Source organism: Neofelis nebulosa, chromosome 15 (genome assembly GCF_028018385.1).
Source record: "Neofelis nebulosa isolate mNeoNeb1 chromosome 15, mNeoNeb1.pri, whole genome shotgun sequence".
Taxonomy (NCBI): domain Eukaryota; kingdom Metazoa; phylum Chordata; class Mammalia; order Carnivora; family Felidae; genus Neofelis; species Neofelis nebulosa.
Genome location: NC_080796.1, coordinates 70,761,507 through 70,775,606, shown reverse-complemented (window position 1 = coordinate 70,775,606; position 14,100 = coordinate 70,761,507). Strand labels below are relative to the sequence as shown.

Genomic DNA, 14,100 nt, shown 5'->3' with positions numbered 1-14,100 from the left:
GGAAACAGTGTCTTTACAGAGGTGATCAAGTTGAAATGAGATCACTCGGGTGGCGTTATGAGCTGAACTGTGTCCCTCCCCAACTCATATTTTGAAGCCTTAACCCTTAGTACCTCAGAATGCAAATGTATTTGGAGATGGGATCTTAAAATGGGCGATGAAGTTAAAATGAGGCCATTAGGATGGGCTCCAATCCAATCTTACAGGAAATCCGGACACACGAAGAGATGTGTGCACACACAGAGGAAAGACCATAGGGAGGCACAGCAAGAAGGTGGCCATCTGCAAGCCAAGGAGAGAGGCCTCAGCGAAAAAGCCCAGCCCTGCCAACACTTTGATCTTGGACTTCTAGCCTCCAGAGTTGTGAGAAAATGAATTCCTGCCACTCAAACACCCAGTCTGTGGTCTTCTCTTATGGCAACACCAGAAAACCGATTACAGGGGAGCCCTGATCCAACATGACTGGTGTCCTTATAAGATGAGGGAATCTGAACGGAGATAGGCTCTGAGGGAAGAGAGTGTGAAGAGACACGAGGAGAAGGCAGCCACCTGTCAGCCACGGAGAGGGACCTCCACAGACCTCTTCCTCACAGGTTCAGAAACAACCAGCCTTACCAACCATGTGATTCTGGACTTCTAGTCTCCAGAACTGTGAGGCAATACATCCTGGTGGTTGAAACCACCCCGTTGCTGGAACTCGGTCACGGCAGCCCTAGCAGCAAATATCCCTTGTAAACTTTGGTTAGCCTTCTTCCTACTGTACGTGCAAAGCGAATCATAGAATATTGACTCTGGACAGAGCTTCGTGACCTATGAAGACTTTGGAAAGCACTAATTAAATTCTTCTTGAACCACAGAGAAAAGCACAGAGAGAGTCCTTCCTTTTTTTGAGATAGGCCAGGGTAAAACTCTTCATGCCCTGTCTTTGCTCCAGGAGGTTTGCTATGACCACAGAAGCCTCAAGAAAAAACCTTGCATTTTTACAATTATTTACGAGGCGTTTAAAGCCCATCATGTTTTCCACAACTACTTAGGAGGATTCCAGGATCAGACAGCTCAGCCCTGCTACGTGCTCTGTGTGTGACCTTCCTATGTCTTTGCTTCCTCATCTGTGAAGTGGGGGTGTACTGATGCTCTTTGGTGGTTGTGAGAATTGAGTGCGAGGCCACACAAGTGGCATATAGTAAACAGTTAAGACCTGTCAGCGGTTACGATTTTAGATAAAGAATCTAAGCCTCAGACAGGTTAAGAGGCCTTACGCTTGCAAGTAAGCAGAGTGGCATTGGGTCCACAGCCACTGGGGACACCTTCCGCAAACCCTAGAACGCCTCCCTCATAGACACACCAAGTCTACAGCGGGCTGAAGTCCCCTTGGAATGGCTCCTGTTCCCCGCACTGGATGCAGAAAGGAGAATGTCAGGGCATCAGTAATGCTCGGAGGGCCAGCAGGCAGGTCCTTCTGTCCCTGAACCCACCTGAGGCACGGACACAGGATCTGTCATTGAAAAGGGTCAGCGGTCTGTCTAGCTAGCTTCCACCCTCAGATGGCCACTTAATTGGCCCTCCCTTCCTTTTGATAGCAGGAATAATGATGCTGTGCCTCCTGGAGAATGAGCAGTCAGAAGGTGGAGGCTTAGGTGCTAAACCTCGAGGAAGCATGGGGAGGGTACTTAAATGCTACGAGCTTCACCTTCCTCGTCTATAAAATGAGGGTGGCAATAACACTCAACCGGGAGGGTCATTGTGAGGACAAAGCAGATGAGACCTTTGAAAGCGCTCTGCCAATAACAAAGTACTATGTGGTTTGTCATCATTCCCGAACGCCACAATCCAGGTCTTGGTCAGAGAGCTAACTCCCCGGGACATCCGACTTGCTATGAGGTTCACGGTCCATACCATTAACGGGTGGCCCTTCATTATACCCTGCTTTCCATTACTGAGCAGATGCTTCACGTCTTGTCATCACACCATGTGGCTGGAGAGCACAGGTCAGGTCTCATAGCCGTGCCCAATTTGCTGCACGGAGGGGGTCAACAAGTCTTATCGATGGTGCAGACCTGTCCCACCATGAGCGGACCGTGCACTGGGGAGTCGAGACCTGCCACCCTTGTGGGTTAGAGCCAAGACAGGAGGGGAAAGGAAGAATCACAACGGGGAGGTCCGCGCTCTGGGTCTGACTCCATCGTTTCCCACCGGTGTCCTCGGCTGGGAACTGAGCAGAATGCCCTCCCGGCGATTACGAGCGGCAGGCACCCACTGAACGCACCCGAGGAAGCTTTTATCAACCGTAGAGAAAAATGTAAAGTGTCGTTACCAGGGTGGAGGCAGGAACCATTGGTTCCAGTTGGGGACGGAGCCCGTGTCGTCAATGTGCCACACCGGCCCCCACCAAGGCACTCACCTGGAGGATCTGGCATGCACATGGACCCCGGGGTGAAGGTCTGCGAGTGGTTGCTGATGGGGTTGCTCACGGTGCAGACGTAGACGTTGTGGACGTGCTGAGGGCCCAGGCTGAGGTGCAGGTGGGAGCTGTTGGCCGAGACCGGTGGGTCGGCGCCCGTCTCCTCCCTCCAGCTGTAAGCCACATGGTCCCCCTTCTCCACTTCGCAGGCCAGCGTCAAGCTGCAGTTTCCGTTCTCCTGGGTCCAGTTCAGCACCTTTATTTCCGGAGTGGAGACCTGTTCTGTCAGGAGGTGGAAGAAAGAAGGCCTCACTCAAGTGAACCCCCTGGGATTCTGACTGGACCTTTTCGTCAGAAGAAAATGCAACCTGATGGTGCTTTTCCTTCCCTGTGGGTCTGCAGTGCGATTTATTCTAGTGGGGACTTACTGGTTCCCCAAATCCCTCTCTCTCCACTACGCTCCCTTCCGGTGTGAGCTCGGGACGAAACAGAGAAAAACAATCCGTCGTTTAGTCCCCTCCTACCACTACTGTTAGGAACCTACCTCCTCTTGCTAATACTCCTGATCTGATACTTGAGTATTACCTCCTAGATCTGAAAGAATGACTGGGTGGTGGGGTTTTTTATCTAGAGTGTGTGTTGGGAAGGGGTGCTCACTCTAATGCCATGAAATAGCCGAGGCCAGGGAGCAGGTTGTATTTATTTAGCGATTACTGTAGGACAGACACGATTCTGGCACTGCACATTCATCATAGCCTTTAATCTTCTCAACAACTTTCTCAACAATCGTAGCCTACTAGTGATAAGTATTCCCATCTTACAGGTGAAGACACTGAGTCCCGCAGGGATGGCAGGGGTCACATATTATGTGAGCTCAGAACCTAGGTCTGTCTGACTCTGAAATCCAGCTTCTTCCTTGGACTCGAGAAGACTCTCGTGGTTGCATAGACCGCACTTTCCAAGGTAAGAATTTAGGTGACAAGATGTGACAAAGGCGGGGCGCCTGGGTGGCGCAGTCGGTTAAGCGTCCGACTTCAGCCAGGTCACGATCTCGCGGTCCGTGAGTTCGAGCCCCGCGTCAGGCTCTGGGCCGATGGCTCGGAGCCTGGAGCCTGTTTCCGATTCTGTGTCTCCCTCTCTCTCTGCCCCTCCCCTGTTCATGCTCTGTCTCTCTCTGTCCAAAAATAAATAAAAAACGTTGAAAAAAAAATTAAAAAAAAAAAAAAAAAAAGATGTGACAAAGGCAATGAACTGTTCTGGAAAATGCATGATGGGTCGTCCCTGGGGGGCACTGCTGGAGTGGCCAGAACTCCCTGGTACCTGTCAGGGGGCTGAAGGGAGTCTGCATACACTGTGTGGAGGAGGGGGAAGGACTCTCCTGATGTCCTCCTGTAGGCATCTGGGGATTTCAAAGAAATGCTGGGTAGGTGAGGCTGTCTATCCCATCTCAGAGATAAGTCTCTCTATAAAGGAGCCTCTGGGCCTGAAAGACACAAACTTTGGGTGCATTCGAGAGGGGCTGGCAGTTAAAGAGGCTCAAAAAAAGCACTGGCCTTGGACTCAGATGGACCTAGGTTCTAGTTTAAGTTCTGCAACTAAGCGACTTTATAACCAGAGTCTCTGTTGCGATGACAAAAAAAAAAAAAAAAAAAAAAAAAAGAGCCCTTCTAGCAGGTGGATGTGGTCCTGTTCCTGGGCATGGGGCGTGGGAGTGGTCCATGGGCTGAGAATCAGCTCTCCTTCGCCCAGGCCCCTAGTGCAGGGGACCAGCCACGAGGACGTGTGTAAGCACATGACAGTCCTGTGGATTTCAATGTCTTCATCTATGGAAAAGAGGTCGGACTTGATCCGCGGCATTCAAACATTTTAAAAATCGGGGGAAAAACAAAACCCTTTTTCAAGCCAAGTCTTATTTGCACATTGAGACTCTCAGGCTCCTAGGCCCTGTAGTCCGTGCACAGCTAGGCTCCTCGTCTTTGGCAAATGGGGGTAGTAATTAGTGCTCTCAGCTACCACCAATGGGCCATTTGGACAAAAAAGATTTGTGAATCTCTAAAACCTCTTCCTAAACCACAGTTTAAACACCCTGGACTTGCTGATCTTTAAAAGTCACTCCCAATCTTGGAACCCTCGCTAAATTCTTAGGCAAGGGACTATCGCTGCCCACCCCCCCCCACCCCACCCCCCACCCCCCACCCCCGCCTGGTGGGGACTGGGGAAACCCTGTCATTACCAAAGAGCTTCAGCTGCAGACAAAAATGGCGAACTGAAAAGTTCTCCTCCAGGGTCGTGAAGTACCAGCCCTCATTTTCCTTCTTGCTTTGCAGGATCTCCAGCTTCAGGTTTTCCGGATGGAATTTATAGCCATTTTCCAGGAAGCGTAGAGAGGCCCTTTCTGGCAGACTCAGAGACACGATTTTCCTCTTGACATTTTTTTGCGGTGATTCTGACTTTGTGACCAGGATGTGGATGCTCTTGTTCATCCTCTTACTTATGCCTTCAGATGCCAGGGGCAGCAGCAAATTTCTTCCCAACTGCTTGGTGACCTCTTGACAATTCATCAAGCTCTCACCTGTGGGAGGAGGAAGAAGAAAGTCCCTTATTGTGGAAGTTTTTGAGAATCACATCCTCTCTGTGGATCAGGAATGACAGAATATAGGTGCTCCTTCTTCCTCCCGGCCTCTCCCTGGCACTGCCAGGTGCTCAGCAGCCAATAAGGACAGTCACGATAGTCCCGCTGTGTTCTCAATGTTTCAAAAAATCCCAACGGAAATCTTAAATTTTTTTTTACATTAAATATCATTTATTGTCACATCGGTTTCCATACAACCCCCAGTGCTCATCCCAACAGGTGCCCTCCTCAATGCCCATCGCCCACCTTCCCCTCTCAGTTTGTTCTCAGTATTCAAGGGTCGCTTATGGTTTGCCTCCTTCCCTCTCTGTAACTTTTTCCCCCCCTTCCTCTCCCCCATGGTCTTCTGTTAAGTTCCTCAGGATCCACGTATGAGTGAAAACACATGGCATCTGTCTTTCTCTGCCTGACTTATTTCACTCAGCATAATACCCTCCAGTTCCATCCACATTGCTACGAATGGCCAGATTTCATTCTTTCTCACTGCCAAGTAGTATTCCATTGTATATATAAACCGCATCTTCTTTTTTTTTTTTTTATAATGGAGGTGTACAGACTAACTGGGACACTGGATTTCTTTGATCTAGGAGAGAATTCTCTCAACTCAGATTTATAGTGAAGGCACAGAGAAGCGAAGATGTGGAAAAGTTAAATGACATCCCTAAAGTCACGTAATCCGGGTCTGCTAATTCCTTGACCAGACTTCTCACCACCACTGGGTACATAATATGAAGGGTGGAGAGCAACCAAAGCTGATTCAGAGCTTGTGAGCCCAGGACACCAAGGCTACAGAACGTCATTTTTCAGATGACAAAGAAAGAGAAAAGTCTGAGGGGTGTGGAGCCAGGCAGGTAGTAAGCCCAGGGTTCAAACTGTGGAATTCTTGCTCTCCAAAAAAACTGTTAAATAGTTCCCAATACCAAGGGTGAGAAATTATTTTACTTCTCTTTTTCAAAAGAGCTGAGCCAACAACGACAACCAAAAAAAGAAAGAGAAAGAAAGAAAGAAAGAAAGAAAGAAAGAGAGAGAGAAAGAGAGAGAGAAAAAGAAAAAGAAACCCAAAACCAAACCTTTCAAATCACTGTAAGGGATCCTACTGCTGACTATTTAACACCTCCTCTCCTCTTCTCAAACTGATGACCTCAGCTGTTGACTCTCAATCTCATTTCACCGAAAAAGTAGTAGAAACAAGAAGAGAATTTCCATTTGTAGCCACCACCAGGAAACCTACCTACTTAGATGGGTAGTCTGTGCTCCCCTTAGGTCTAGCCTCTTCCTTCACGGAGCACTCGCCCATTTCAAGAATTTGCTCTCGCAATTGCCCTCATCCCTTGCACCATCAGCTTCGTTATTGGCATAGAATGCTGTGGGTTATTTCCATCAATACACAATAAACCCACTTGTAACTTCCCTCATTTACAAACCCCTCCCCTGACCCCAGGTTCATCCCTAGCCGCTGCCTCTTATCTCCCTTTCCCTTTATTGCCAAGCCCTTTAATGTGTGTTGATATTTTCTGTTTCCATTTCCTGACCCATTTTCCTGTGCCCGCTCCTGGCAGCTGCTGTTCCTTACTGCTCACTGCGAGGTCACTCGTCGAGGTCATTGTATGCACCGTGGCGCCAAGTCCAGTCTCCATTCTCATCTTGCTTTCTCAGGAGCACTTGACATGGTGCTCTTTGAAACTCCCTCTTTGAAACAGTCTTCATTCAGTCCCCTGGAGCATCACGCTCCCCTGGTTTTCTTCCCCTTTCATTGGCTGCCCCTTGTCCGTTTCCTTGACTGGAACCTGCTGCTCTTAACCTCTAAATATTGGAGCATGCCAGGACTCAGTACTCAGACCTCCTCTCTCCCAGCCACGTTCATCCAGCTGCATGGGCTGCATTCTTCCGGAATGCTTGCAGAGATAGATCTCCCTCCCAAACTGCCCACACGGATCAGCACTCGGAGGTCGGAAGGGCATTGCAAACTCAGCAGATGAACTCTTGGTTCTATAGCCCCTTCTACCAACGGCATTACAACTCTCCTGAATTCTCAGACCGAAGCCTTTGGAATCATCCTTGACTCCTTTCCTTCTCTCATACTCTGCATTCAGTCTATCAGCAAATCCTGTTGGCTCTCCCGTCGGAAAAGATCTGCAATCCTAGCACTTAGAACCTCCCTCATTTCTGCCACCATCGTCATAGCCTGGCATGGCCATTGGCTTCCAACTCATCCCCCCGCATCCATACAGCGGGCGGAGTCATCTTTTAAACCTATGTCAGCTTTTGTCTCTCTCTTGCTTTTAAACTTCCAGGGCTTTCTAGCACCCATGCAAAAAATATCCAAAGGCTTTATTATGGCTTCAGAGATGGTGAGTAATCCCACCCCTGACCCCTCTCCTGCCCTCTCTCTCCACTCACTGCACTCCGGTCACACCGGCTCACACACCTCACCAAGATCGTTCCCAGCTCCAAGCTTTGGCTTTTGCTGTCCTCTGGAAATCTCTTCCCTTCCATATCTAGGTAGCTCAGTCCTCCACTTCATTTTAGGTTTCTGCTCAAAAAAATTATTTCCTCTGAGAACCTGGCTCTGACCATTTTGTATATAAAATAGCACTCCTACCGATTGCACACTTACCACTGTCTGGTGATACATTGCATATTTGCTTATTTTATTTCTGTGTCCCTGGCTAGGATGCAAGTCTTCAAGAGGAAGAATTTCATTCTGTTCAATTGTTTTGTCTCTAACACCGACAGCAGTAGTTGGTACCTGGTAAGCTTTTCGCAAATATCTGTTTGATCTACGACTGCAAAAAAAAAATGACATTACCTGACTAAAATCTCTTTTATTGAGCTGTGCCCAATATATAACTGAACTTAACCATAAGTTAATTCTCATAAAAGAAGGAGCCCATGACTCAGAGAGCATAGATTGTTCTAGTTGATAAGGAAGCCAGAAAAGTAACACAAAACCACCTGGTTAAGTAACGCAGGCACTTAGAAAGGACACAATTGACTTGTGACTAAGATTGGCTGTTGGAGAATTGGACAGACCAAATCTTCTCCGCACCAAAAATGCCCCAAAATCCCAGCACTGGCCCGTAAAGGGTCCGGGTGGCGTTGGGCTAGAGATTCCGAGGTGGGGGGAAGCACGAGGCAGTCCACATGGGCTGAAACAAGGGCGACATTGGGGGAGACTCATAACAATGAAGGAAAAGGAGTTTACAGGACGAGATGGGGGGAGCCCCTCACCAAAGGAATCGAAGAAAGCAAGTAGGAAGGGAAAGAGGACAAGAAGAGAAGGAGCAGATTCGAGAAGGGCAGGCTGAGTGATGTGTGCACGCTCACTCACGGGGAGTGGCATTGAAACTTGGTCAGGAAGAGACCCTCACACCCTGCAACCCACACGAAGAATGAAGACCTACCAACTGACTCCGTGTCAGTGGCTGGGGCGGGAGGGGGGACTAGAAACCAGCACCACCTAAACACAAGTGGAAAAAAATAGGGGGACTTTAAAGTGGTTCACAAAACCCTTCAAGTGGAGTCCCTGCTCCTGAAACTTCCTACCGTCTGATGAGTGTTTTCCAGTGGGTCTGTGATTCAGTCAGCCCCTGTTTACTAAATCGTCTGGAGGAAACACCAACTCAGTTTCTTCAAGGGTAATTCTACTTAGAAAGTAGAGTGATTCACGTGGACCCATGGATATTTTCCTGAAATCAGCAGCATTTAGCCAACCCTTCACGAGATGGGATTCTACCTAATGACAGCCACCCCCCGCCCTCCATTTTTCTGCCGCCATGACGCTTTCACATCTCTCTATAGCGTTTCTTTCGAGTGGAGGAGGGGGCGGCCCTTAACAGCTCTCACTTCTTACGGCCGATCTAGGCCCAGGGAGAAAAGATAACTTGTCCAAGCCTGCTTTGGAAGCTGCAGTCCCATGAACCATCCTCTTTTCCCTTGTTCCTTGATGTTGCTGGGTCTTTCTGTCTCAGAGTATTTGCATTTACCCCAGCCTGAACGCCTGTTGCCGCTCCCCTGTATTTCCCTGGCTGCCTCCTTCTGTCTTTCAGGTCTCTGCCTCTGACCCCTGGCTTAGTCTAGGCCCCCCTGCCAGTGCCTCCCGTGCCTTTGTTTTGTTTTGTTTTGTTTTTTAATTTTTTTTTTAACATTTATTTATTTTTGAGACAGAGAGAGACAGAGCATGAACAGGGGAGGGGCAGAGAGAGAGGGAGACACAGAATCTGAAACAGGCTCCAGACTCTGAGCTGTCAGCACAGAGCCTGACGCAGGGCTCGAACTCAGGGACCGTGAGATCATGACCTGAGCCGAAGTGGAACGCTTCACTGACCAAGCCACCCAGGCGCCCCATCCCGTGCCTTTGTATCACACCTGCGTCTCACCCATCACGCTTTTAACCCTGATCTGTGCCTGTCATCATGACTTAAGAATAAGCTTCCAGGAGTAGTCACTGGGTCTGTTTTGTCCACTTGGAGTCCTAACGCCCAGCTGGAACATAGCAGAAACTCAGTTGCTCAAGAGAATAAAACACTGAATGAGATGAATAAGTGAATGAACAGAGAGGCTAAGTTCTCCTCTCTCCCAAATCAGGACGTTTTACCTTGACGCCACCCCTCAGGAGTATAGGATGGGGGCAAACGGTGGGGACCTTTGTCCCCACTTGCCAGGTGAGGACAGGGGAAAGCCGTGGCTGTAGACCCTGGGCTTTAGCTCAACAGACCACTTGCCATTTCCCCTTGAACACTCAGAACCCTTCACCTCTGCATTGGTGCCTTCATCTGGAATATTCTCTTCAAGTCCTATAAAAACCCAACCTACCAGATGTATGTATTTGGGAAGACACACGAGGCAGAAGGGGGATTTGTCTCCACTGTATACCCTTTTGTACTGAGGAAGTTTTATAGACGTATGCATGATACCCTTCCAATAAACAAACTAGCTCACACAAAACATTAAACGAAAACTTACTTGATGAAAGCAGTTCCTATCCACTTTCCAAACTCCAGACCAGATACTTCCAGACGCCTTCTACTTCCTTCTATGATCTTATCACCTTCTCTCATCTTTTGAATATTCCCGTACTTCCATTCAATTAAAAGCAACTTCCATGCTCCAATTATAGGTAACATATTCTAATATTCACCGTGGGACCTGGATATGGATTTTAGCATCCCCTCCCCCACCGAGCATAAGTTTATCTAGCGTCATTTATCGAGGCTTCTGAAGTCAGGCTGTGTGACTGCAGAGAAACTGTTAAACTACTCTGTGCCTCTCATTCCTTTTTGGGTAAAACTGTAACGGTAACAACAATAACACATATCTCATAGGGTTGGTGTGAGAATTCAATGAATGATACACATAAAACACTTGGAACCCACAGTGCCTGGTATGAAGCAAGCAGGCTGTGCTTACTATTATTATCCATTCAACAAACATTTGTGGAAGGGCTCTCCTTTACCAGACACCCTGTCAGGTGCTGGGCAGAGGCTGCGGTTGATGTTTCCCCGCACACTTCGCACCACGCCTGCCCCATCGTGTGTCTTAATAGACGGTTGCTGAACGGGATTGTCCAAAGTCATTCTATGGGTAAAACCGAATAGCCCTGGCGTTCTGCTTTCCAGTCTGGTGCCAGAGACGTGAAGGTGATGGCTTTAGTAAAGCTTTTGAGAAATAGAAGGTGCTGAGGCCTCCGTCTCGGGATGGAACAGGCAGGTGAACAAAGTTGGGCCAAGTCTGGAACCCACACTCTTGCCCTTCATGTGTGAGAAGGAGGTGGGGTGGACCCCCACGGAGGAATACAAAATCCCCTTGGGGCAATTCATCAGTTGCAATAGACGCATCCCTCTGGTGGGGGATGCTGGTAATAGGGAGGCTGTGCATGTGTGGGAGTAGGGGGAAATCTTGGTACCTTCTGCTCATTTGTGCTGTGAACCCCAAACTGCTCTAAAAATAAAGTCTACTTAAAAAAAAATACCATTGAGGGAATGGAAAATTCACTTTATTAGGGGAAGGGACATGTGGACTTTTTGATTTTTACAATTCTGACTCGGAATTGGGAGGCAAGCCGAGTAGAGACGGGAGGGAGACTGGGTCCTGATTTTACAAGAATCACGCTTCTTGGTTGAATAACTGTCATGGTTGACCTGTCCCACTTGCAAAGCATTTCCGTCTGTATTTAACTGGGGTTTCACAAAAGCGGGTGTATTTAAAAATAAAAACACTAAAAATTGTGTGTGTGTTTCAGAGAAGACAGCTGCCGCCTATTGGGTAGACACGCCCCACGGGGCTGGGCTGCTGCTCGGTAACCAGGGAGCCCCAAGCCTCCAATGAGGCACCTGGTGGACACCATGGGGACACCGTGGGCCAGGCTGGCCAGCAGACAAGCAAGCCCAGAGATTTAAAACTACCATGCCACTGTTCCACCCCATCCCTCCTGATGGTCACTCAGAAATATCCCCAGATGGGAAAGTCACAAGTGGGACGCACCTGGAAGGGCTTGAAGTGGATCAGTTTGGCTTTCTGAGCCCTGAGCCCTGAGCCCTGAGCCCTCAGAGAGCAGGAGCCATGGGTCTGCCTGATTCTGAGGGAACCGGGGGTCAAGGAAGGGCCCCTTTATCTGGCAGTCTAACAAAAGAGAGACCCCATGTGCAGCCTCTCCGACATCCCTAGCGTATCTCTGGGCTTTTCCTGGAAAAGTCCTTAATGGATTTGCGGTCTTGAAAACCCCAAGGGCAAAACACCGGAGCCTCAGGATTTCCCCCCACCTTCCCTAAAGCTGCTTCCACTCCAAGCTGCCTCCCCAAGTCTGATCGAACTCAAGACGCTTAAACACTCCTCAGGGAGCCCAGAGTCCCTTCTCGCGGGGCCTTTTTAGTCTCAAATCCCTTTTCTCATAGCCCTGAGACTACTAACAGAACACCAGCGCGCCTTCGGAGGAACACGAGCCAGAAAGGCAGGAGCAGAGCCCAGGCGCAAAGGCTCTCTGATGCGTCTGGCACTATGGCTGGAGATGCCCTGACCCTTGAGAGTTCCCAATTCGCATTTCCCACTTCCTGTAACCAGCCCTGGACACCAAAAATCCTGGCCTCTCCCCCGCTTGCTGCCGTGGAAGGTTCCCTTCCAGGAAAGTAGCCACCGGTACGACCACACTGTGGCCACTGCCTGTTCTCAGCTGATGCCTGGGGTTTTCACTTCTAACTTCTTTTCGCACGGCGGCGGCCCCTCTTTGTTGTTGGACCATGTTTCTGGCTTGTCTGCTCGCGTGTGTGAGGATCCCCTCCGAGGGCAGGGATGTAAGAGTCTCCTCCCAGAGCTCAGCCCGTCCATCTCAGCCCCACAGCCTGGGTCTTTGCCAGATGCAAAACCAACCGCTCAACCAGAACCTTGACCACACAGCTTCTCGCCCTGAGAGGCTGGTCTGGAACGTGGCCAGTGCCTTTGGCTTAGGGCGCCTGGTCTCCCAGCGTTGGTAAGACTGAGCCTTAAAATCCAGGCTCCAGGAACTCATGATATTCCTTCCTCTTTGAAAGAGTCAGGAGAAACTCAGAACCAGTCCCCGAGGAGGAGGCAGTCAAGCCACAGCCCCCAGCCCCTGCCGACTTCTCTCTCTCTCTCTCTCTCTCTCTCCTTGGGCTGGCTGAGTCCTGGCAGGTAACGGTGGGACTCAGACCCTCAAACAGATGAGCACTTACCTGTTCCGCAGCTCAGCTCAAAAGCCAGGGAGAGAAACAGCAGGAAGTTCAAGGAGAGGAGCCCCTTGAGATCCATCAGCCAGTGAAGAAAGAGAAGGGAGCCCGGTGAGGAGCCCAGCAGCTGCTTGAAGGTGCCACGGCAGAGCGAGGTCAGTGTCAGGCAGAGCTGACACTCCCGACTAGTTATGCATCAGGAACCAGATGGCTTCCTGTGTCGCTGGGACTTTTTCTGCCTGAGTCTCGAGGATTGCTCATCTCCTTTCGGGCTTTTAAATCACTTGGCTGTTCCCAAGAAGTCCGAGTCAAGTGCACAGACTGCTGAAGCCGGGAAAGCGGCTCAGCAAGCCCAGCCTTGAGCAGAAACGGCCCCCCCTCCCCTCTCTAGCTCCCTCTGCGAGTTCTGCCCTGCAAAGTCCTCTTAGAGCACAAAGAAGAGGCGGGGCTCTGGCAGACCACCCCGAAATCTGGTCACTCGGTTCAAGGCTGAACTTGGATGACTGAGCTTTAAAAGGTTCTGGCGTCTCACATCTGATTTGTTCCATAACTTCAGAGAACACCTCCACATGCCGTGGGGTCCTGCTGACAAAGCCACAGAGACAAGGGGGGGGGGGGCAAGGGCGTATCAACTGGCAGAAACCCAATTTCCCAGCTGCGTGCGTTGTGGTAGAACCCAGTGAGCCCTGGGTTGTGTGTGGGGGGAGGGGAGCCTTCATCTCAGGGCTTGTGTCTAACTTTCTGTGGAAGAGAAGGGGCTAGAATTGGCAGAAGAAACACATACGCTTTTCCAAGAGTTAAGCCATAGGGAATGAAACAATGGAAAGATGATTTTACTGGTGTGTGGGAAGAGACTTTGCAAGGCCAGCCCGTTGCGTTTTGAAATCCATTTTAACAGGTCACAGGCACTCTCCAATGGGCTTCCCGAAGGGAATCAGGGCAACAAGGGCTGGCGATCTAGGCGAACTTGCCCTTTATTCTCACTGCTTTCCCCCCCCCCCCCCTCCTTCACCGGACACCGTCCTCCCCACAATACTACCCGGCGGCATGCTGGAGTCAGCGCGGACCAACTCCTGAGAGCCGATGGTTAAATTTTCAGGCACCTTGCGAGCTGGGTGGTTGATCAGCATTGCCGTTATTAACAAGGTGGATGATGTGAAATTACGATTAAATGCATTGTGTTAAAACCAAGGGAATAAAAACCCAAAACGCATTACTTCCTAATTAGTTCACAACATTTGACTAGTATCTGTGCCCTTGAGGATGCTTCCATCTACTATATCTTTACGGTGGAACTAAAATCCCAGATCACATGGGCTGCTGTGGTGCTCTTGCAGCCCTGCATTTGATCACACACCATGTTGGTAGTTTGAAATCAGCCAGCG

At 49.7% G+C, this 14,100-nt stretch overlaps 1 protein-coding gene across 3 annotated transcripts in view; it reads right to left on the bottom strand.

Moving 5' to 3' along the window:
* The window catches only part of SLAMF1 (signaling lymphocytic activation molecule family member 1), a 36,333-nt gene extending 23,043 nt beyond the window's left edge, over nucleotides 1–13,290 (bottom strand). The window contains exons 1-3 of one of the 3 annotated variants that reach the window (XM_058700985.1): nucleotides 12,722–13,290; nucleotides 4,635–4,973; nucleotides 2,402–2,683 (exon numbers count right to left, since the gene is read on the bottom strand). In XM_058700985.1, the coding sequence (XP_058556968.1) occupies nucleotides 2,402–2,683; nucleotides 4,635–4,973; nucleotides 12,722–12,797 (697 nt within the window). In that variant the 5' untranslated portion in view covers nucleotides 12,798–13,290. The remainder of the gene's footprint in view (nucleotides 1–2,401; nucleotides 2,684–4,634; nucleotides 4,974–12,721) is intronic. The other 2 variants (XM_058700983.1, XM_058700984.1) reach the window with 2 other exon arrangements.
* Nucleotides 13,291–14,100: the final 810 nt, after the last annotated feature.